Genomic DNA, 25,513 nt, shown 5'->3' with positions numbered 1-25,513 from the left:
GACTTATGCCTTCTCGCGTTCTTTCATAGGAGACGATCTCTTGATCATCCTTTTCAAGATAGAAGTAATGATTCATGTTCCCTGCAACCATATGACATGACATTATAATATACAAGCATACATACCTAATTTTACCTTTAGGTCATCTAGGCTTCTTCCAACAACTCCCTTGATTCAAAAGATCTTCAATCCCTTGATCTACTTCATGTCAGCACACCATTATCCCATGAATTCCATAAGTTGGAGTTCTTGATGAAACACTTGCTCCCTCTCTAGATTAGTGAACCCTCCGATGAGGATTCTTTTAGAGAATCTTGAGGATCTTGCATATCCCGATCTGGCAGATGTTTTATTCTTGCCTTAATGTATGATGAGCCTTGTCCCAAATGACATATTTCTTTCCTTCAATGTTCAATGAGATTCCCAAGAGCTATATCCTTCATGTTTGACTGCCGTGGATTTTGTTCCTTTTATCCTTCATGATATCCATGGTGATGTCACGAGCTCTTACTTCTAATGCTTTCATGATGCCACGATGCATCTTGTTATCATTGTCATATCTTATAACACAAGATATAGGAGCTTATGATAGGATCTTTTTGTGAGGGATACTATCTTACTCATAGGAGAGATTCGATACTCCCTCTTTCCTTGGTGCTTTTCTTTAGCTTCATCAATCTTTCAGTGATATGAACTTCCAAAATCTTTCTATAGTGTTGAATCTTAACTATACTTATTTTTGTCTTTGCTTGAGGACCAACCTTACCTTTTCTTTCTGCACATGGTTGAATTCTTTTATCCTTTAATACTATAGACTGTAACTTGTCTTTCTCTCTCTAGCATAGAGACCATAAATTTCCGAGTGAGGTATCCTTCTTTGTTCATTGATATTTGTTACCTTACTGATGAGTGCATTCTTATCATCGTTCTTAGATCTCTCAATTGAGATCTCATGAAGATATTTCTTCATTCTTTGATACCTTTATTTTTGTGTAGGTTAAGTGATGTGACCTTCTCTATAATTTAGAGAGTATATGTTCTAGCATTTCATATATCTCTCTTTATGTCTCCTCTTTTGCTACATAGGCATTAGAGGACCTTTGAGTGATTTCCTATTAGTCTCTTGTTGCATTTTAAACAATGTTTCAGAGACCTTTCCATAGACAACAATGGCCCTTCCATAGATTGCAAGGTCTTACTCACTGTAATTGTACGAGATCCTGTAGCTATGCCTCCAAAGAATCCAAGATATCTTCTCTTGCTTTTGCACAGATCTTGTTGGGTATATATAGTGGTTTGTCCTGTAGGCAAGCCGACTTGAATTCATGAATAGATTTGTCACTTCAACTAAGCCGAGATGACTGTTCTTCAATATACATTTTGAGGCTGACTTAACTATTTTCTTCATTGCGCTGTTGGCAGTGTTCTTCTTTGGAGGATGGTGCTTGTCTTGGAGGGCTACTTGACACTAGGTTGACCCATATTCATGCTCAGGGACATGACTTTGATTCTTTGAGCTTTCCTAGACTTATGGAATGAGCAAGAAACTCATTCGAATAATTTACAAAAATAATATTTATTTTTCTTGATAAGTACAAAGATTAAAATTTTATTTACAAATACCAAACCTAGTTACACTTTTCTTCAACAATGTTAAGCTGACATGACAATGTCAAGAGATGTGTCTATTGATGCAAGTTGACATGATATATTTAATTCATCTTGCAGGCTGACTTCTTCAAGAGGGATTGTTCTTGTCTTTGGAGGGCTTCTAGACATTTCTATAGACTTGTATATATTACACATAGGCTCAAGAAGAGCTCTTCATACATTACATTAATTCTAGACTCTAAATGACAAATCCTATTATTCTAAAATCACTTGCTCATGAAACCCATGAAGCAAGTTTACAAATACCAAACCTAGTTACACTTTTCTTCAACCATATTAAGCCGACATGACAATGTCAAGAGATGTGTCTATTGATGCAAGCGGACATGATATATTTAATTCATCTTGCAGGCCAACTTCTTCAAGAGGGATTGTGCTTGTCTTTGGAGGGCTTCTAGACATTTCTATAGACTTGTATATATTAAACATAGGCTCAAGAAGAGCTCTTCGTACATGACATTAATTCTAGACTCTAAATGACAAATCCTATTATTCTAAAATCACTTGCTCATGAAACCCATGAAGCAAGTTTACAATAATAATTTTGTTCTCTTTATTACATCATTTACATCAGTCATAATTACATGTCATTATGAAGACCGAACCTAGTTACACTTTCTTCAACAGATTCACCTACATAGTCAAGACCTGATTTATCAAGGGGAGACCTTTGATGACTTAGGATGTCATCGAGGGTTTGAGAAATTTTCAATTCTTATTCAGCAAGTCAACTTCCTTTTTAAGAAAGACAATTTCTTCCTTCATTTTCTTGCATTTTTCAGCTCTCTTTGATAGAGTGATCTCCATTTCTTCCTTCATCTTGGTTGCTTCACATGATTGGGCCTTAAGAGAAGTGATTTCTAATCTTAACTTGGTGATGTCATCATCCTTTTCTTCTAGTTGGCATGTCATGGTGTTTCTCTCCTTTTCTGCTTCATCAACTTGTCCTTCTATGAATGCCAAAGCTTCCATCACCTTCTCAGCTCCTTGTGCTTGTTTCCTTGCTTCTTCTAGTTGAGATCTAAGGGAGGAGACCTCTTCTTTGTATTGACTCTCTGCTTCAAGTTTGTTCAAGCTCTTGAGTCTTTGTTCAAGGTGGCTTGACAAAGTTTCTTCCCTTTTCTTTGCCTTATCCAATTGATTTGTCATGGATATGACTTCTTCATGATGCTTTCTTTTGTTTTGATGAAATTCCTCCTTAAGTTTGGTGAGCTCCTCATCTCTTTCTTGTACTTGAAGCTTGAAAAGGTCAACTTTCTTCCTTGTCTTGTCTTGGTCACCATCTTGTGCTTTCTTCTTAAGTTCCTCATTTTCCTTTTTCAAACTATTAATCTCTTCCATGGCAGCTATAAGTTTAGTCAAGAGATCTTCTTCAAAGTCTTCTTTGCTTTCTTCTTCTTCTAGGTCTTCTTTGGCCTTGATGTCATCATTCTTATTTTCAGCTTCCTTGATGGGTTCTGGATTTCCTTCTTGCTTTCCATCATCTTCTTGACTAGAGGTCATGGTCAATGCTCCTTTTGAGTGAAGGTCATGAAGTTTTTCCCATATATCTTTTGTTGATGAACATTTTTCGAAATTGGCCTTTATAGAATTTGGTAGCCCATCCAAAATTTTCCTTAATTGCTCTTGTATTTTACTCCTTGGATTCTCTGTCCATCGTGCTATCAGTAATCACTAATTCCCATTCAACGCCTTGAGCCATTAAGAAATTTCTCATTCTTACCTTCCATACATCAAAGTTTCCATTCAACAATCGAACTTTCCCAATTTCATTGTCTTCAGTTTTCACGGTTGAGGAAGAGACATCTTTAGGAGGATTGGAAGCTTTCTTCTTTGGCTTTGCCATTTATGTTCTAAGGATCTACCTTCAAGTTGTTAGGCTTTGAGTGAAGGTACTGGCTCTGATACCAATTGTTGAAAATACTGGGCGGGGGTGAATAATATTTCTTTTCAATTGTTACTTTTACTAGTTAGATCACTTATATTTAGAAAACAAAATGAACAATAAGAATAAATGCTTTTATTAATTTCTTCTTTACAATAAATCAAGTACAATATATGTAGGGCTCCAACCCTAGATGAAGACACCGATCTTCAATCTCCCAGGCTCCAACTCGTTGATTTGGGGTAGCATCGGATGTGCTCTAGCCATGAAAATTGGTGGAGGCCAAAGCACATGAGATCTCCAAGACCCAAAAAGGGTTTGGTCAGATTCTAACCAGTTTGGAAGATATTAAAATAATTAATATTTTTAATGGAGTTCCTAAGTCTAAACTTCGGAAAAATAAAATATTAATGGGTATTAATATAAAACTGGGTTAGAAGGTTCCAAAAGTCATGGATCAAGCCAAATCTAATCTTAGCCGTTGAAGGACCAACAAGAAAAGTATAAGAAGAGGCTTGAGGGTCAGTTGGAGAACATACTGAGGGAGACTAGTCAGTGTGATTTTTAGAGCGAGGTTAGTTGAGAAATTCGAACTAGTGGTTTGGAGAGCAGCAAGAGGCAGCGAGTACGGAAAAGAGAGTCGTGAACAACACTAAAAGACCATTGTAGAGGTTGGATAGGCAGACACAGAGCCTCATATGCAGACGTAGAGGCAGCAGACTGTGCAGTCACTAGAGAGCCTGCGTGGGTGATGCAGAGAGGCCCAATGCTAATGTAGAGCAGTGGGAGCTGACGTAGAGGGTCTGGGAGTTGCACAGAGGCCAACAAGCCTGACGCTGAGACTGGGAGAAGTGCTGGAGAATTTTTTCTCTGTTGGGTAAGCCAGTTTGGCACCCAGTTGTACTGAAGAATTGCTGAATAATAAAATCCTCCTCTGCTGCACCGGTTTTATCGCATTGGGTTTTTCTGGGGACAATTGTCCAAAAATATCTGTGTTGATTCTTGTGCATGTGTTTGTTTTTGTATTATGGTGTGATATCTGTAGCATAATTTATTTTAATGTTTACAGAAGGGTTTTCATAAATAACTTATTGAGAAATAAGTAGGTAAAATAAATCAGTTGTTGTAGTGATAGAATTTTCACACAACCTGTATTTGCCAAGCACCGAATTGGACTTCCAAGGCTCCAACCTTGTTAATTTTGAGGCACCAACCTCAAGGGCTCCAACCCTATATCTGGTTCAGGCTTCGACCTAGTTTCTTGAGGACTCCGATCCTCTAGGGCTCCAACCCTCTCCTCCAAGGCACCAACCTTGTCTTTTCGAGGCTCCAACCTCTTGCGCTCCAACCCTTAACTTTACTTCGTCAATATATATTTGGTTATACTTCCCAATGTCTTCTTCAACGAGCCTTGTCAATCTTCAACTATGCCTTCCCTTAGTCTCCACGTCACATCACCAATGACAACCTTGTCTTCTTAGAAGGTGTCACCACTGCTCTTCATCGTACCTAAAAAATTTCTTCAAGTCACCTCATGATGACATCAATGATGCATCATGATCTCCAATAATATTTCCAAGTTCAGTTTCAAAGTGTCTTCACAAGATGCTCCAAGGTGTCGTCAATGTGCTCAAAAAGATCTTCAAAACAACGTTCCTTTAAGAGTACTTCAAACCCAAAGCCCAATCAAGAAATGCACAATGTATTTAATTGATCCAAGGATAACCTTTAGGTCTTCAATCTGGAACCTTCTTCAAGGTCATTCCAGAAGGCTTCAATCAAAGTCTCCAACTTCTAAAAGGTGTCTTCAACAATCCTCAGATGTTGCTTTCACCAAGTCTTCAAGAATGTTTGGTGATGTGCCAAGCAAAAACTCTAAACTATCTTCAATGACACATCAAGATGTCTGAATTGCCAAATTCTCAAGGTCTTCAATACCTTTGTTTAAAGGCTGCTCCAAATTCTAGTCACTATCGAGCACCCAACTCTCCAACTAATGTATGCTCAATTAGTTTCAAAAGCAATCTTGATTATCCAATATTAGGTATACTGCTAGTTCACTGTATGTCTGAGTCTCAACTAGAATTCCTAGCCACCAGAGTCTGTGAGATAGCCAAGCAACTGTCCAATCCAAATTTGTGAGATAACTAAGCCACTGTTCAATGAATCTGTGATATCACAAGTCTGTCCAGCCCACAGGTCCGAGTATCTGTGTATAGATTTGTGCTCTGTTGTGGAGGCTACAACAGTGATAGCAAGTCAAGTCCGAGAGTAATATTTGTCATAGTATTATTCCAGATATGAGGATAATCCTTCAATAAACCATCCGAGCCACTGTCAAAGAAATTGATCACACTGTACAAGAAGTCTAAATAGGAAATTCTCCGAGCCACTGAAAAATATTGCTGCACCAATGGTATGTTCGAGCCACCACAGTTCTAATTAACCCGAACCACAGTAAGAGGTATCTGTGTCAATGAAGAGATCCTAGCCAAAAGCTTTTCTGTTATGAGAGATAGCATTTCTGTGTTGACCGAGCCTTCTGAATAGATACACCAGGTCCGAGTCTTGTGTTGTCCGAGCTCCCAACTCTCACTGGTAGGTTCACAAACGTGTTATCACAGATTTATACCGCACAACTATCATATACAAGTTTGCTTGTTCAAAACTTCGCTGTTCCCAAAAATTGCAGCTCCACTGATATTCTTTTTATCTTACAAGTTGTATAATAATTCTCAGGTTTTTCTCGCTTTTCGTTGCTCTACAATCGATTTCTTATTCCTGCTCAACAATGGTCCAATCAACGAGTTCTTTTGACTCATATATATAGCTATGTTGAGTTAAAAGACGCGTCTGTTGGCTATAGAGGGAGCTGACTTGGCAATTTTAAATGGAGCCGACTTGTATTGAATGCGTAACCTATACGTCCAACAATTGCAGATAAAGATTGCAATTTGAATAAGTGTTACTAGAGGAGCTGACATAATTTCGTTGAGCCCACAAACATAAGACATGTTCAGTGAAAAGTCCAGCGTATAATTTGTTCATATTTCTTTGATGAAAGCATTTTGTGAAGCACATCCATCCAACGTTTTTTAGGGTCCATGTATTTGTGATATGTATTATGTTCAACATAGCCAGGGTTAATGTTTAGTTCATTTTAATAGAGTATTTATTTTTATATAATAAAGGCATCATAAAAAAAGGGCTTTCCATTTTATGGATAAAGGTATATTTGCTAGGATTTGGGTATTCATGTATATATGGTGTGTATGCTTCAATAAGGCTAGGATATTATATGGGACTTGCTTTAATATTTTAATGCCTAAAGATTCATCTATGTAGGGTTTTATTCATTTGAAAATACATAGTAGAACTAGGGTTTCATTAGGATATGTAAAAGGATTAGGATTGGGATTAGGTTTGGGTTTTATATGAAAGGTCTTCACACTCGGAACTTCTTCAATAGTTTGGATATGATTAGGATTAGTGTTTGCTTCAACTAGGTTTAGAGCATTATGTAAAGCTAGGATTTCCCTAGGGTTAGGGCAGCATCACGCATCACAAGAATATTTTCCAACTCATCAATGCCATATTGACATCAATGGCAACCTTGACTAACAACCGAGAATGAGTTGGTCCTGCTCTGTTTGACCAAGTGTTTGCTATGTTTGATAGAGAGCTTGGCTGATTTTGACCGTAGAGAAAGAGGCAAGTTTGAACTTTGATCACATAAGAAAACTCTGAGTGCAGATTTGGGTTGCAGTCGACCACAGTTGACCACAGGAATGAGTTGACCTCAAGCCGATATCTCAGATTGTTGACCAGCATTGACCAACACTAATTTTTCTGAATTTTGGTTTTTTGGCCAGCATTGACTAGCGGGTATTTGGCCATATTTGATTGGTATCTTGGACTTGAATCTGTGGCTCATATTCCTAGAATTCTTTTGAAATTGTTAATATTGCTGAAGAATAATCTCTCCTTAGAAGAAAACTCGCTGGGTTTCTCACAAGGTTGGGTTTTCCAGGGTAAATTTGTGTCTCTATTGTGCTTGACTGTCTCGTTATGATCCTACTATTTTTATTACATTACTATTGAGATTTTCTGTGTGTAATTTCTTAATGATATATGTGACATAAAGATAACTTGATTGGAAATCATTGGAAAGTAATTATTAGATCATAAGATCAGTTTCTACTGTGCATTATTGTAGAAAATTGAACAATTGTCCCAAGGGTACTATGGTTATCAAATCAGTGGATGCATCTGCACATGTAAAAGATGCAACGTTGCTATGTGAGTTGTTGGATAGGTTCCTTCAGAAGATCATTTTGCCCAATGTGGTGCAAATCATAACTAATAATGCAGCCAATTATGTGGCTGCTAGTAGGATGCTTATGGATAGGCATCGTTCAATGTTTTGGACTCTATGCATTACACATTGTACTGATTTGATGCTTGAGGATATGGCAAAACTTTCCTTCATCAAGGAGGTGATTGATTAGGCTAGGTGCATCCCAAAGTTAATATATAACCATGCTTTTGTTTTTAGCCTCGTGAGGAAATGCACCAGAAACAGGGAGTTGCGGGTGGGATGAGTGAGAGGAGGATGTGGCAGTATTAGCATCATCTTTTAGAGAGATTGATGAGCCTAGTTCTACACCCACCAGTCACCATCAGAGACTTGCTGGAGTGCTGGGGCCTTCTTTTGTTCGGGGCAGGATTGGCAAACAACCCATCATCTTTTGCTGTAAAAGGGGGAGAGGGCATTAGCTAGCTGCTAGTTTTGTTTTTGTTGTCATTGTACATCTACCTCATTATGATGAGATACATTCATATATGTCATGTCATTTTGTAATGGTTCTCTATTTTTGACTCCTTGATTGGACAACTTCAGGATTCAGTATCGACTATGATGGAACATTTTTGATTTGGCATCCATTATATATATATCAGTTCTTTCTCCATATTTATGTGCCAATGTGTTTATCTGATGTCGTTGTTGCTTTAAATGTTTTTAAAAAATGAATATATTATGTATTTTTAATGTTTGTGTTTTTTTAATTTTTTCGCAGACTTTTCCAAAACGATGTTTTCTGGACCCTTGCCAATTTTTCGCCGATTTTGATTTTTTCAACATTGATTTTTGGTATGCCTATATTTAGCATTACCATATTTGGCAGGTATGGGTTCTAGACTCATGGTTCCAGCAAGCAGTCATGAACTGGTTTAAGCCGAGGATATGGAAGTTTTCAGCGTGACACGTTGCAGCCATTGGAAGGGTTGTCTCATCAAACGAGCCCTAGGTTGACCCTTGGGCCTTGTTGGTGTTTTTGGCACCTGTTAAATCTGTCAAGCTTAATCGATCTTTTAATTTCAGTTCTAAACTTAATAGGAGAGGCTATTCACTAAGTTTGGAAGCTCATGCCCTAATTCACCTTAGATTTGGTGCTTTTTTCGGAAAATTAAAACTCAATTTTGATTTGTTTTTATTGGGATTAACATTCTGGCATGAGAGGTCAACCTCGTATTGCTTATTTGACATACTTGTTATTGTAGAAAGCCTAGTTCGACATCTTCACCTAGTTGTATGACATGACTTGGTCTCTTATGATGGCATGATTAGCTAATTTGAGAAATTGTATTCTTAGAAAGGCATCTTGACCTCTTCCTTATAACTGGAATTCTGGTTTGCATTGAGTTACACATTTCAATGGTTGTGTTGACAGGGCAGTCATGTGTGTGGCTGTAGGAGGGCTACAATGATTGTTCAGTGGCAGATTTAGTGAGTTAGTGGTCAGATAACAGAACTTCTGTTCATGAGAACTTGACACATGGCAGCAAAGTGATGCTTTACCAAGCAGACCAGCTAGTTATCATGTAGTTCCTAGCACATTCACCTACTAACTTTGGCATAAAACAGATCTAGGAGGGGGTAATTTTGGATAGTTTGTAATACAGAACAGGTGTATTATCCAAGACACTGATAATATGCTTGAACAGGGTCAAGAACTTGAATTTTACTAGTAATTAATAGTAGATTCATCTTGTATCAGCCAGTGGCCCAGTCTTTCATTTGCAGATTTGACTTTGAACTTCTTCTGGACTGGTTCAACTGAGTTTTAGGGTGCTGTAGCAGTCTTATTGCAGCATGTATGACAAGTCAGCAGTCATGCAAAACAGCACTACTTCTTATTGCTGGACAGTTTGGTATATAGCAGTATGCAGCCTATTGTGCATATTTTTATTCTCAAATAGAAGTTTGACCCATTGATGGATAGCAGTTTCTTCAGGCAGTTGAGAGGTTATGATCAAGCATGTTGTGGTGGGTGCTTTTTAAAGTTTTTTCATGCATCAGAGGTACTTGTCCATTCATCCTAAATAAACAGCATCAAGAGGGCAGACAAAGGGAGGTTTTTCATTGAGCAGCAGTCTACTACCAGCTTTCCACTCTTACATTCATTCTTTCTTTTATTGCTGCCTCCACTCCGTGCAGTGCTTATTATGCAGAAAGTCTTGTATTTTTCTTCATGATGCAAACATTCTTTTGACTAATACATTGATAGGGTTTGCTTATGCAATGCCTGTACAACTATTTGAATTTAGTGGTTGAATGATCTTGCTTTGTTACAGTGGTGTGGGTGTTCTAAGTGCCTTGACTTTGAATCTGTTCACTTAAAGTGTGTTGACCACTCTGCGTCAACTACCCTATAACAATGTACATTTTCGCAAGCAGATTCCATCATGCTCAGGCAGTGAAGATTATCCAGATTTCATCATCATCTTCAATGATCTTTTTGTAAAGGTTGTCAACCCATTCTGCAAGTTTATAATGTAAATGATCCTAGTAAGACCATCTATGTATGTAACAACCTAGGTAATCCTACCTTTTTGGTGAAAATTTCTATCTTAGGAGGTTTTTTGTCTCACCGATTCATGCGTATTTCTAAATACGGATGATCAACAAAGTTTTTCCCTCCAACCTCACCCCAAAGCTAGGGTGGATTTTGTCGTCAAGATTTTAGGTGAGTTTTAGTGTTCTAGTCGAGTTTTCGTAAAGTAATTTGGGAGTAATTTAAGCTAATTAGCTAAATTGCTTTATTACAAATTACTTGGTCTATTAGATCATATTTGAGTCGCAGAATTGGGTAAATGATTGAGGGTCTATAACGAATAGGTGTTCTCCCTTCATGTATTAAATTGTAATATCTTGATCTAAAAAATATTTTAGTGCATGGTCCCTCATATTTAAACACCATGGCTAAATTATTTGAGGGTTGAAAAAATTATTAATTCCCTCATGAGTCAATTAATTAAATTTTCTGACAAAAATAAATTAAAATTATAAGCCAGAAATTTAGTTAATTTTAAGTCCTAGGAAAAATCAATTCTCAAAATTAAAAAAATTCGCAGGTTCTAGAAGAATTAATTTTTGGAGGTCCTAGGCGAATGGAATATTGAAAATTTCAAGAGATTTTGGACTTGTTATATAAAAAGTAATTAGTTGTAATTATTAGTTAATAAGCAAAGGGCATGATCAAGAGGGCACCCAAGGCTATATTTAAGCCCGGGCCTCTCACTCTCTAATTTATCATTCAATAATTAATAATATATTTAAGCTGAGTTTTCATGCTTCGTCTGGTATCAGAGCGAGTCGATTGCTGGCTTGCTATCCGTACAATGCTTTCACACCTTCACTGTTGCTATCCCTGTACATTGTTCGCTAACCATGACCCTTCACCCCGATGCTGCTTCATCCATCAACCCTCCACACTGAAGTGTTCCGCCACCCATCCGTTCAACCCGTTCCTGTCCTGAAATTGACATCTGCCATCGAGCCATTGTCCAGCCAGAATTCCGTTCATCAATCCCTGCACTCCGTTCAGCACACCAGCTCCCGCAGTTCGGAGGCATCGTTAACATCCTGTCCAGTTGCTGGCCCGTTTCCCAATCGACGCGTCCAAAGGTCAACCTCTCGAAGTCATGGGTCAACAATTTGAATTAATTTGAATTATTAATTCATACTATTAATTTGAATTATTAATTCCTCATATTAATTTGAACTATTAATTCATTATATAATTAATTAGTGTTTAATAACTATATAATTTAATTGATATAATTAATATATAGTTATAAATTAATTTAGTTATAATTAAAAAAAATCAATTTAAAAAAGATTTAATTAATTAAAAAAAATTAGGATCAAGTTAAGAAAAAGAGTTAAGCTAGATAGATATACTCCACCTCAGACCTGCTCAATGGCTTCATCAATGTCGATGGCCGATTTCAATAAGGGACTAGTAGACCTTGAGACTAAGGTGACCGGACAAGGCGATAAAATCGAGGAGCTCCAGAACACAACAAAGGGAATAAAGAGTCAGCTCGAGGAGAACAAGAATGAATTCAAAAAGGATCAGGCAAACCTTTTAGTTAAGGTGGATCAAGCTATGGTGATGTTGGGTTGTATTTGTACCAGCCTGAAGATTACACCCGATCAAATACTCCAGAATAATGAGGCTACTCAACATCTCAATTCTCCAGATTCGTCAAAATCATCAGACACACATGAGAAACCCGAGTCTCCAAAGACATCTTCCATGCCTAATCAAGAAAATAGTAACACGAATTTTCAAAATAGGTAGCTCTGGAATCCATACACCAATATGTCGTTTTCAAATCAATACCCCTTTTTCGCTTCGCCGATAGTGACATATCAACGAAGAGCAAAAATCGAGCTATCCAAATTTGACGGTAACGAAAAATGCAGCGTTGCTTGGCTCAATAAAGCAAAAGAATATTTCAAGATTTACGATATTGACAATGATGACGAAAAGATCAGGCATGCTTCCATGAAAATGGAAGGCGAAGCATATAATTGGTATATGTGGTGGAAGAAGACGACACTTGCTATTAGTTGGAGGAAATTTAAGGATGCGTTCTTTAAAAGGTTCCAAGGTGTCAAGGAAGAAGAGTTCTTCTCAACACTCACCAGATTGCGACAAAAAGGAGATGTGGATGAATACACTCGAGAATGGGAGACTTTAGCAACACGAGTACCTGGATTATCAGAAACTCGTCTCATTCAATCGTACACCTCGGGACTTAAACCCCATCTACAAGCAGAACTTGAGCTTCATGACATTACATCGATAGAAGTAGCAAGACAAAACCAAAAGCTGCTAAAAAGAAATTTGAAAAGATGTTGTGGTCAAAGGTTGAAAGAGTATATTTGAGACGAAGATTTCCCTAGTCTGTGAACACGGATAACACAAAATATGTTCCACCACATCTTTGTGAAGGAGAAAAAACTAACATGGAAATGCAAAGGATGAAAGAGGGCAAGTGCAAACACTGTGGCGAAAAATGGGACCCTAAACATAGGTGTGCTAAAGGAAAAGAGACAAAAAACCTGTATAAATGTGAAGCAACTAATGATTCAGACAATGATGAATCAGACGTAGAAGAAATTGAAGATGTCCCAGAATTCTCTCCAGAACTGGATCATGAGAGCATTCCGCAAGTGTCACTATCGGCTATGACAGGTATATGACAAGCCCATATATTAAAATTAAAATGACATATTAAGAAGGACAATGTAATGGTTCGCACCCACAATTTTTTGGACTCAACCATGGCAAAGAGACTCAACATTTTTTCGTTTCCCATGCCCAACATGAAGGTTATGGTAGTTGACGGTAAGAAAATTGGAAAGGTAGGGAAATGCCATAAAGTCAAATTGCAGATTCAAGACTTTAATTTAGAATCTCAGTTTTACACTGTACCATTAGGAGGAGTAGATGTGGTCTTAGGTATCCAATGGCTACATACCCTAAGCATTTACTCTGCCGACCATAAGCAATTTATAAGCTTTAAATGGGAAGGGCATAGGTACAAGTTGATGGATTTCAAGTACCTGAGAATCAAATCGTATCATCATCCCTAATGATGAAAATGATTCGAAGAGGAGCACCAGCCTATGTAGTACAATGTCACCAATTAGAAATGTTAACTTCAAAATTGATCAGCGAAGAAGCACCAAAGTACAAGAGCTGATTTAGAAGCACAAAAAAGTATTCCAAGACGTGCCCATGAAAATGCCTCCTAATAGAAAAATCGAGCATACAATAGAAGTCAAAGAAGGATCAAACCCCGTCAACATCAAACCGTATCGATATCCACTTCATCAAAAAACGAAAATTGCGAGATTAATCCAAGATCTTTTAAAGTGTGGCATCATCTGAAAAAGGAAAAGTTTGTATGTTGCTTCAGTTGTATTAATGCAGAAGAAAGATGGATCATTTAGGTTATGCATTGATTATCGACGACTAAACAAAATAACAATTAAAAACAAGTTCCCAATTCCCTTCATCAATGAAATGCTGGATGAACTACATGGCACTAAATATTTCTCAAAATTGAACTTGGTTAGGCTATTACCAAATCAGAATAAGCTTGGAAGACATACCAAAAACTGCGTTTCGAATACACGAAGGTCACTGCGAATTTAAAGTAATACCTTTTGGGTTAACCAATGCACCAACAACATTCCAAGCTACTATGAACGGGTTATTCCATCCATATCTAAGGAAGTTCGTGTTAGTGTTCCTCGATGACATTTTAATTTACAGTAAAACTTGGAAGGAGCACCTACAACATTTGGAGAAAGTTCTTATGCTATTGGAAGAGCATCAGTTCTATGCCAAGAAGTCCAAATGCACCTTTGGGAAGGAAGAAGTAGAATATCTCGGACACATAATATCCCATGGAGTAAAAGTGGATCCTAATAAAATCAAGGCTATAAGGGAATGGACCAAACCAGTTAATATATCCAAGCTAAGAGGGTTCTTAGGATTGACTGGATATTATCGAAGATTTATTAAAAACTATGCACATATAACCGCACCCCTAACAAACCTTTTAAAGAAGAACTCATTTCAATGGAATGAGGAAGCAGGAAAGTGTTTTGAAGAATTGAAGGAAGTTATGTCTAATGCCCCAGTATTGGCAACTCTAGATTTCTCTAAACCATTTATCATTGAGTGTGATGCTTCAGGTTTCGGTATAGGAGCAGTGTTAATGCAAGATGGGCATCCAATAGCTTTTGAGAGCAAGAAACTCAATAAACAAGAACATCTTAAATCAACATACAACAAAGAAATGTTTTCTCTTATGCATGCACTAGCCAAGTGGAGGCAATATCTTTTGGTAAGTAAGTTTTCCATATGAACAGATAATAAGAGTCTCTAGTACCTCCTCCAACAAAAAACACTTTCTGAACATCAACAAAAGTGGATTGAAAAAATTGTTGCTTTTGACATGGAGATATTACACAAAAAGGGAAAGGACAATATAGTGGTAGATGCCGTATTTAGGAAAGACGAAGAACCGACACTCCTTACATTAGTTGTTCCTGAATGGCTTAATGAGATTCAAAGTGAATATGCAAAAGATCTAGAAACAAGTGCTATAATCAGTAACCTTCCACACAACTCAAGATTGAAATGGAAGAACAAAATTCTATGGTGCAAGGGAAGAATCTATCTGAATTCAAACTCCAAGTTTAAAACCAAGATCCTCAAGGAGTCACATGATTCATTGTCAGTTGAACATGTAGGATTCTTTAAAACTTACTATAATGCACGCCAATCATTCTTTTGGAAGGGAATGAGTCATGATATTCAGAAATATGTAGCAGAATGCGATAAATGTCAAAGGAATAAAAGTGAAAATATTATGACACCCAAACTACTTCATCCCTTAAACATTCCGAATTAGAAATGGGAAGAAATATCAATTTATTGAAGGTTTACCTATATCTGACAGTAAGATAAGATTCTTGTAGTAGTCAACATACTCACCAAGTATGCTCACTTTATTGCAATGAAGAAATCAGACTCAATAAAACAAATTGCTGAGATATTTTGCCAAAAGTATTTACAAATTACATGGATTTCGAAAGGTCATTGTGAGCGATAAAGATGCCAAATGCCAAATTTAAGGGTAATTTTTGGAAGGAATTATTCAATCATATAGGAACCTACCTCAACATGAAGTATGCTTACCATCCTCAAATAGATGGCCAAACAAAGGTTGTCAATAAATGTTTGGAAGCTTACCTACGTTGTTATGCCACTGACAAACAAAATAAGTGGGTTCAGTGGTTACATCTCGCTGAATGGTGGTACAATTCTACTCACAATAGATCAACAAAAATGACTCCATTTCAAGCTCTGTACGGGTACGAACCTCCAAAATGGAAGGACCTAGCTATCATCCAGACAAAATTACCAGTTGCTAAAAACCAACTAGAAGAAACCCAAAAAGTCGTCCAAACTCTGAAATAAAATCTAAATAATGCAAGAAACCGTATGAAGCAACAAGCTGACTGAAACAAAACCGAGAGAGAATTTGAAGTTGGAGAATGGGTACTTGTCAAGCTCCAGACATACAAACAACTATCCTTAAAACAAAAAGGAAAAAATAAATTGGCACCAAAGTTCTATGGACCATACCAGATCAACAAAAAGATCAACCAAGTTGCTTATATTTTAAGCCTTCCGGATAAAAGTCATGTCCATAATGTCTTCCATGTATCCTGCCTTAAAAGGGCACTTTGTGACTATCGATCAACACAAACAATGCTTCCATCCTTAGTGTTGAAATTTCTAATTCTGACCCGTTAGAAATCCCTACTGCATTATCTGGTTTATTTCACCTACTTGTTTATTACATTAACAAGTTATTTATACATATAAATACTGAAAATAAACACAAATGCAGCCTTAACTCACATACGGATCATCAACTGAAATATTGGAACAAACACATAAGGGACACCGTTATTTTTGGACAATCGTCCCCGAAAAAACCCAACTTGGGAAAACCGGTGCAGCAGATATGAGGGTTTTATTATTATGTAGTTTTTGAATACAACTAGGGTGCCAGAAATGGCTCACCCAATAGAGAATGCCCTCGGCAGTAGTACGTCTCATCGGAGACAGATATTTCGGCTGATTAATCACCGGATGAATGATCCCACAACAGCTATGACAACTCCTTAGCTGGATAGCGAAAGCTACTCCAAGCTTTTCCACTGCTCTGCGTCACGCAACTAGTGACTGCGTCACCCTTCCCAGCTCCAGCCTGCCCCACGAAAATCTCCAGCATTGCCTCTTGGCCCTGCATCAGCTCTGCTAGCCTCTGCACAACTACTGATGCCTCTGCGTCAACCCCTTGGTTCTTTGCGTAAGCCCTCTGGCCCTCTGCATCAGTCTCTCCAGGCTCTGCGTTGTCTCTATGGTACTATCTTTGCCTCTCTGCTATGTATTCTCGGCCTCGTGCCGAACTACCCCTCGCTGCAATAGATCACTAGCTCGATTCTCTCAGCAAAAACCCGATTCCAGAAAATCGAACCGACTGATCAATTTTGGTGTCTCTCCAATTGAGCCTCAAGCCTCCTCTTATACTTTTCCTGTTGAGTCTTCAACGACCGAGATTAAGTTCCTAATCAACGACTGAGATTAAGTCCCTAATTAACGACTAAGATTAGATTTGGCTTGATCCATGTCATTCAGAACATTCTCACCCAATTTTATAATAATACCCATTAATATTTTAATTTTCCTAAGTTTAGACTTAGGAACCTAGTTAAAAATGTTCCCCAAATGATTTCTGGTTCTTGGAGATATTATGTGCCTTAACCTCTCCACCAATTTTCATGGCTAGAGCACATTTGATGCTATCACAAATCAACACTTAGATGATGAAGGAAGGGTCATTTTAGAGCCAAAAGGTATCATATCCACTAGGGAAAGAAGCTTCGATCTCGTGTAATCAAGGAATACCTGATCAAGTGAAAAGACTTACCAGAAGAAGACTCTTCTTGGGAGACTGAAGCATTTCGTCAACAACATCCGTCGTTGCTTATGCTTTGAGGACAAAATATTTTTTGGGGAGGAAGGCACTGTTATATAAAAATTAGTTATTTGTAATTATTAGTTAATAGGCAGGCACCCAAGGCTGTATTTAAGCCAGGGCTTCTCACTATGTAATTCATCATTCAGCAATTAATAAAATAGATATAAAAATATGGATTTCTATTTAAGCCGGGTTTTCATGCTTCGGGACCCTTGGGCCTTGGTAGTAAAGTCAAAGTCATTTTTTTGAGGAAATCAACTCAAAATAATTAATTTTGAGTTGATTAAAATTCAATTGAATGAAAAATTCTAATTTCCTAGAAAAAGTAAAATAATTCCAATGGAGGAGATTAAAAGATAATTAAATATTTTTCAACAGTCGATATTGCTTTGACGTGGATCAAGCCAATCGGCCGTTAGAGAATTAATCTATAAATTATAGGTCATTTGTCTTTAAAGGATCCAATCATTGAATTGTGTACTAGCTTTTGAAGCTTTTGTAAACTTTTTTGGAATAATACAATACAAAGTCTGGGGTTTTACTTGATGACAGTGTTCCTCTCTGGTGTTTTATGATAACTTGAGTTTAAAGTTTTGCTGATCTTATTTATAAGTTGCTGGTTAATAGCTCTTGTAGATCAATCTATTGCACATGTATCTTGCTTAGGTTGTTGGGTTTTAAGATAGCATTAATATTTTTAATTGATTAGCAGGTATCTCTAATTTTTAAAGATTTAATAGTTATTTTATACCTCTATTGGTTTAACGACTTATTTTATAATTGTGCAAAAATCATTTTATTCAGAAATTTTGGGTGTTTTGGGAATTTCTTGGTTGAACCTGACTCCCGAAACTTAAGATCTAGAGAGCCTTTCGAATTAAAATTCCTAAATTATCTAATGAATTATATCTTGCAAGGGTGTCTTGGGCTAGTACCTAAAACTTAAAAAATGATTTATTTTCAAAATATTGTGCTAAATTGTTAGATCTGACTAGAAAGTGTCTCAAATCTACAGATTTGGGAGAGGAGTTGGATTCATACTCCTCAGATCTGATAGATTTATATTTTATTTGTACAGATCTGAAGCCTTTGTAAAATAATTTTTAGTTTCTAACATCTAGGTTTTGGGTTTTTATTTTTATTTTTGTACATTCAGGATCTAGGTTTTTGTTTCTTTTGCCTTTTATAGGTGTGAGATTGTTCAAAAAGATTTTGTGAAATTTGAGATGAATCTAGGCATTGGAGGGCAAGATTCGGTCTCAAATTTTGGTTGGCAAGGATAAACAATTCAGATCATTCAGTTAAGAAAGTTTAACATTCAGATATGAGATTTGACAGTTTTCTGAGATCGATTCCAAGGCAAAATTTTCAAATCTGGAAGTGGCGTTTTATTATCTACCAAGGGTTATTTTTTTTTTTAAGAACCTTGAAGAGCTTCTGAAGCCCTCGCTGCCTCCTTGTTTTCCCTTACCATTGGCTTGCATTTCCTCCCTCATAGTTCCCTCTCCTCTGCTCGCGGATTTTTCTGTAGCCATGTCTTCAAAACCCTTTGCCCCCTCGCATCCCATTTCTCTGTGTTTTATTCCATTCACGTCCCTCTTTCCCTGGCCATTTCCTCTGCTTTTTCTTAACCCTCGTCCCTTGCTAAACCCTCTTCATATCCCTGCATTTTTCCTTGCTTCTAATCCTCCTTTCCTTTTGTGTTTTTCTCGCCTCCTTCTTCCTTAACCTTCATTGTCTTCCCTCTTCATGCAGCCTCAACCCGCAACTCTTCCTTACCCGTGGCCCTAACTCTTCCCTCATCCTTTTGCATGAGCTCCTCACCCTCTCACGCAACCCTCATCCCTCATCTCTATGTCCTTCTCTCTACGCGAGTTCCTCTTTCGGCCAACTCGCATTTCCATCTCTTGTTGGCTCCCTAACTCCCTATCTTCCCTGCTTTCTCTCACTGTTAGATCCCTGCGGCCCTATCTCCTCCGTAGCCTAAACTCTCCTCGCTGCTTCCCTGTCTCGCATTGCATCCTCCTCGCTCCTGCTCCTCACCTTCGACCTAATCTTAAAGTCAAAATTAAAAAATCAACTTTTTTAATTTTATTGTTAGTGTGGCCTTTCGGCCAATGTTGTTAAAAGCGCGATCGGGATTTAATCGGCGCCGGGAAAAAAGCGGAAAAAATCGTTAAAATCGGGAAAAAATCGGGAAAAAATCGTTTGGCACAAAAATATTCATTTTTTTTCATTTTTTTTAATATCTAAACCATCTACAACATAAAATAAATACATTGACACATAAATATGATAAAAAAACTAATATATAAGATGTTTAATATCATTTCTAGCGCTAAAATCACACATAACATTGAATCATGTCCTGAATAGTAAGTCCTGAGTCCCAACTCAGCCTCAAAATATCAACAAAAAATATGATAATGTATCTCATCATGTCATAATGTCATATACAATAAAATGAAAGTCTAAGACTCTAATCCTATTGATTTCCTCTGACCCTCTTGCGAGAAAATGTCACTGCTTTCCCTTTCCCCCTAGATGAAGATGCTGGTGCCTGTGGTGGTGGAAATGGCAGTGGAGTCTGACGTGCTCTAGAAGCTGAAGAAGTAGCTGTAGAAGTAGCAGCTACTGTAGGTAGACAGAGACCACGTCCTCTAGTGGTAGCCCGGGTAGGCGGTGTCACCTCCTCCTCCTGCTCCTCCAACTCCTCCTCCTCCTGCTCCTGCTCCTGCTCCTGCTCCTCCTCCTCCTCCTCCCCCTCATCCTGCACTAACCAATCCTCAGTGGGATCCATGAGAGGCCTCTCGGTCTCAACCCTCCATTCAGTAGTGGTGTCAATCTCATCCAATGAGATGGCATTCATATCAGGTGTCTTGTCTAGTTGCCTCACCCACAATCGAAGATTGTAGTAGACATAGACCATGTCATTAAGTCTACGGGACTCCAACCTGTACAAAGTTCATGAAATAATAATTAATAATTAATATTATAAAAAAAAATATTGTTTAATGAATTCAAAAATTTATTTGGAAATTTGCAATATTTTAAATGTTTAAGTGTTAAGTTGTTAACCTATTGCGCTTCTTGTTGTGTATTTTTTCAAATACACTCCAATTGCGCTCACATCCCGAGGAGCTGCATGTTTGGCTGAGGATGCGTATGGCAAGCTTTTGCAAAAGGGGTACTCTGCCACCATACATCTTCCACCATGCGGCTACAACAAAATTACAAATAAACATAAGAAAAAAATGGAATTTGAAGAGACAATGAAATTTGAAACAAAGTTACAAAGTACAAAGTTACAAACTAAAAAATACCTGGCATTTTGACCGTCCTATCAAAGATAGCCATATCAAAGCCAAATGTGCCACCTGACATCTTATACGTCTCAATTTGTTTAGAGATCTCCATACGTTGTTCTGGAGTTCTCACCATCTTCTGGACACAGGTTAATAATCCATCCATGATCTCAGCATCAAAATCAAACCCACATGCATAAGAAAATGTAGGGTTCAGGAAAAGCCCAGCAGCATGAATGGGACGATGGAGTGTGTTGTTCCATCGCTCATCAATGACGTTCCATAGAAGGAGTTGTCTCTGGAACCCATCATCTCCCTTGTCATCATAGTAGGACCGAATGGCTTCTTTGGCCCTGTCCATGGCTTCATACAAATAGCCCATTGCGGGCTTCTCACCATCTACCAACCGAAGAACCTTTACCAAAGGTTCAGTGACAGCGCACACCTCCTGCACTCCCGCCCAGAAGTCTTCTTGGTATGAAACAAGTCTGCAGACGGCCTCTCCTTCTGGTTTGCGGCTCATTGGCGAAGAACGCCACTCCTCTGAAACAAACATTCTCTTCAAATCCCACATAGATTTCAAGAGGGATTGAAGAGATATGAAACTCGTCGCAAACCGTGTAATGGAGGGGCGCACCAACTCTTTGTTGTTGGTGCATTTTCTCATCAAGCTAAGCACAGATGTGTGATTGTAAATAAATTTTGTGATGCTTTTTGATGAGTCAACAGTCTCTTTGACAAAGGGAATTTTCCCTATGTCCTCTAACATCAAATCAATACAATGGGCAGCACAAGGTGTCCAAAATAAAGTAGGATGCCTGTCCATAAGCATTCTACCAGCAGCAACATAATTTGCAGCGTTGTCCGTTATGACTTGGACAACATTTTCTGCACCCACCTCCAAAATAAACACATCCAGCAAATCACATAAATTTTTTGCATCTTTGATTTGATGAGTTGCATCAATAGATTTGATAAACATAGTCCCCCTGGGACAACTAACCAAGAAGTTTATAAGGGTTCTCCCCTTTTGGTCAGTCCAACCATCTGACATAACAGTGCATCCTGTTTGTGCCCAGGATTCCCTAAAATCCTCCAATCTTTGGGTGCAGTCACGCTTTTCATCTTGAAGAAGCCAGCCTCTGAAATCATGAAGAGAAGGGATTTTGTACCCCGAGCCAACACTGGCAATAGCATCAACAGTAGGTTGGAAAAATGGATTATTCCTTACAATGCTGAAAGGAATATCACTCCAGAGGAGAAATTTTGTCATCAACTTGTCAGCTTGTTGTTTTTCAGTTCTTTTTAGCATTGAACCGATAGTTGGTTGTGCACCAGGTGTGGTTCGAGGAACAAAAAATGATGATGCAGCTACCGGATTGACTGACGCTGCAGTAGAACCAGTGCCACTTGGCCCACTTCCTTCAGCTGACCTTTTTAGTTGCCTTTTGAGTTCTTCTTTGGCCTCTTTAGAGTGCTCTAATTCTCCCAATGCTCTCATGGCTTTTCGGATAATTTCAGCATTTGTATTAGGACAGGGCACCACATCACGTCCAGGGATTTGTGCAAGGTGGAACTTCAACCTGTACACCCCCCCGAATATCTCCTTTCCACACAACTTGCAATACAAGTTTTGTCTATCATTCGGAGTTTTAGGGTCACCATATTCCCAGAAAGGATCCAATTTCCTTGGCATGTTTGTTTTTGAATTTTGAATTTGCAAACCTATGGAAAAATAAGGATTAGGAAATAAGAATTTAGGATTACATAATACAAATTACAATTTAGCATTTACAAAATTACAAGTTAATTATTTCCAAAATCCCAATTTCCAAACCCAAGTTACCCAACCAAATGCCAATGGCAAATGCCAAAAAACAATGAAAATTCAAAAAAAATAAACAATGTTTAAAAAAAATGAGAAAATAAAAATAAAAAATTGGTTCTCATAGTCATAACAAATTACCCATCCCAAATCAATGAAAAATTTCCAAAAATTCTTTAAAAACAATGAAAAACAAAGTTTTTATAGAAGCAAAACAAAAAAAAATTAATCTACATACCTTTTTTATGGACAAATTGGTGATCTTGTCTTGGATTTCTCCTAAAACCACTTGGATTCGCTCCCAAATTCGATGGAAACCCTCCAGCTCCTCTCCCTCACCTCTTCTCCTCCTCCTCCGTGCGCAAACAACAAAATGACATAGAAAAAATCGATTTTCGCATATAAAAAGCCGCTGCCCCGTGCCCCTGCGATTTTTTGGGTAAAAATCGCGATTTTTTGAAAAACTCGCGATTTTTTCGAAAAAATCGTGTATAAAAAAAATTGCCGATTTTTATGGGTAAAAATCGCGATAAAATCGGCACTGCGAAAAAATCGCGATTTTCCGATAAAATCGCGATTTTATCGCGATTTTAACAACACTGCTTTCGGCCCTTTAAAATTTAACTTTTAGCTTCATAAACATTGGCACATAAAAAAAAAACTAAAATTTTAATTTTTTATGACACAACATTCTTGAAAATCATTTTTTTGGGTTCTCTTTTGACATAGGGTTTTTTGGGTCATTAAAGTGTTAACATTTTTAGCCTCAGAAAATTTGATTTGTGGAAAATAAATTTAAAAAATCCTTATAGTCGACGTGACTTAATTTTTAAAATATCTCTAAAGTTTGACTATAGGAGAGAATATTTTCTGGTTTGGATTACTTAAAAAAATCATTTTAATTCAATTGCTTGAAGAAGTGTTTATTTAATTAGCATTTAAATTTCACATGCTTTTTCCTGGTAATTAATTATTGAAATTTAAGTGCTTAGGCCTTCACTTATTTACGCACTTTAGCTAAGTTTCATGATCATTGGCATTGGATTTTTGATGCTTGATATCTATTGAGGTCACTCATTGTTTACAAGGAAAGTTATTTCTATGTTTGGATTTATTTACTTGAATTATTGGATATTTCTTGCATATTTAGTTTTGCGAAATTTTCAAGTAATTGTAATCAACATTTTATTGAGTACTGTCTCGTGGAATTGTGGTAAATTGTATATCTTTTAGTTCTTAAAATTGAGTATTTTGAGCATTTGTTAAATTGTGATTTTTCATTAAAGTACTTAGCATTTAACTCAGAGTAATTTGTATTCTAAGTGCTTTGGGTTTTAGCTTTTCGTTTCACTAAAACATCTTCTAATCTTCCTTGCATTTCACATTAGTTTTAGGAGCTACATGTCATATAAGTTAGTTATTCATCCAAGCAGCAGTTATCCATCCAATACTTGTCCTAAATTTACTCAGCAAGATAGCTAACTTGATAAGGCACTGGTATCAATCATCTAAATCTAATCTAATCCTTTAAAATTGTAATATTCCTAATTAGCCATGGCTAATTGGAATATTCGATTTTGCTCAATTTTGCCTTCTGTAGTTGTTAATAAATAAAAAGGTGAGAAAAGGGGGGACATAACTCACTTTTTAAATAAAGTCACTCCCTAGTAGCACAACATTGTGACTTAAAGGGGGAGTCAAGGGGGCCAAAGGACCACGTAGAGGAGGGGCCGACGTAGACACTTGGAGGGATTGCGCAGATGAATAGGAGCACGTGGCAAGAGGGAGGCTACGTTGGAGGAGGTGGGCCTTAGGGTTGAGATAGGCCAACGCCATAAAGGAGAGAGTAGCCTCCTCGTTTTGGCATTCGATTATGTGCATTGGAGCTAGTCGCTTCGACTTAGAGCACGCTGGCTGTTTAGCTTGTCTGCAGCACTGTTTAGTGCATTGAGTGTCTCCGTTCGGAGATCTCACCCTTAGCCCCGGGGAACTTCGAGTGCCTACTCGGGCAAGGTAGCTTTCAACAGTCTTTTGTGGAGGATTTGAGCTAGGAGATTGAGCAGGGGATCAACCTTTTCATATTGATGACTGCACAGTGTTGAGAGAGGATGACGCAATCTTTCTGGGAAGCAGTTTTGGATTGGGGTTTTGTGGAGGATTTGAGCTAGGAGATTGAGTAGGGGATCAACCCTTGCATATTGGAAGATTTTGGCAGAGTTTCGGGCAGAATTTTGGAGAGTTCTATTCAGTGGTAGCGCAGAACCTTGAGGGATTGCGTGAATCCTCAAGGGGGTGATTTTCGGGGGTCAGCCATTTTGGAAAAGCTTTCTGGGCTTTCTGGGTTTATTGAGTAGAGGTTGATTCCAGAGTTTCAGCATTTTCTGAGGAGGGGAACAACCCCAAATCCTCATTTGGTTCCAGCAGTAGCAGCAGCACAATAGTTCTCTGGCAGCTTGGACGCAGTTCAGAGAGAAGCCATTTCCTTGCTATTCTGAGTGTATTTCTTCACTTGCCTTGAGCAAGTCGAGGTGCTATCTTCCTGATCACCTCCTGTACTCATTCCATTACTTAGTATAATAAAATGGCTTAGCATTTCTCTCTGCATTTCTTGAGTATCTGCTTGTATTCCGTGTTTATATTATTGCATGTTGCATTACTGTTATTTACATCACTTTGAGCTTCCCGACTACTACATCACTTGTGTGTTATTTGGTTGGAGTTTACTGGGGTTTGGGGAATATCCTTGAAACGGGATATTACAATGGTATCAGAGCATAGATTTGGCTTAGCCTATGGAGCTAGTAGTCTATGACACCGAGGAGAAACCTTACATTTGTTACAGAGGTAGGAAATACAGAGATATTGAGCGTAGGTTGGAGAACACCTATGGAGAGGGACATTGTG

At 37.8% G+C, this 25,513-nt stretch overlaps 2 protein-coding genes across 2 annotated transcripts in view; one reads left to right on the top strand and one right to left on the bottom strand.

Moving 5' to 3' along the window:
• Nucleotides 1-25,513, top strand: part of LOC149242788 (vacuolar protein sorting-associated protein 45 homolog) — a 174,051-nt gene that overhangs the window by 84,796 nt on the left and 63,742 nt on the right. The window lies entirely within an intron of this gene.
• Nucleotides 20,317-21,411, bottom strand: LOC149242789 (uncharacterized). Its single transcript, XM_089367720.1, has 2 exons — nucleotides 20,558-21,411; nucleotides 20,317-20,433 (listed from the first exon to the last, which is right to left on the bottom strand). The coding sequence occupies exon 1, from the start codon at nucleotides 21,356-21,358 to the stop codon at nucleotides 20,792-20,794; it is 567 nt and encodes a 188-aa protein (XP_089223846.1). The 5' UTR covers nucleotides 21,359-21,411; the 3' UTR covers nucleotides 20,317-20,433; nucleotides 20,558-20,791.

This window comes from Pinus tabuliformis, chromosome 8 (genome assembly GCF_031772625.1).
Source record: "Pinus tabuliformis cultivar Carrire ecotype Pingquan chromosome 8, CPIR1, whole genome shotgun sequence".
Classification (NCBI taxonomy): domain Eukaryota; kingdom Viridiplantae; phylum Streptophyta; class Pinopsida; order Pinales; family Pinaceae; genus Pinus; species Pinus tabuliformis.
Note: the sequence above shows the minus strand (reverse complement) of the source record. Positions and strands in the feature narration are given on the sequence as shown.

Bases quoted from the DNA above. Each gene is read 5' to 3' on its own strand.
- LOC149242789 (XM_089367720.1), bottom strand. From the start codon at position 21,358: ATGTGGGATTTGAAGAGAATGTTTGTTTCAGAGGAGTGGCGTTCTTCG.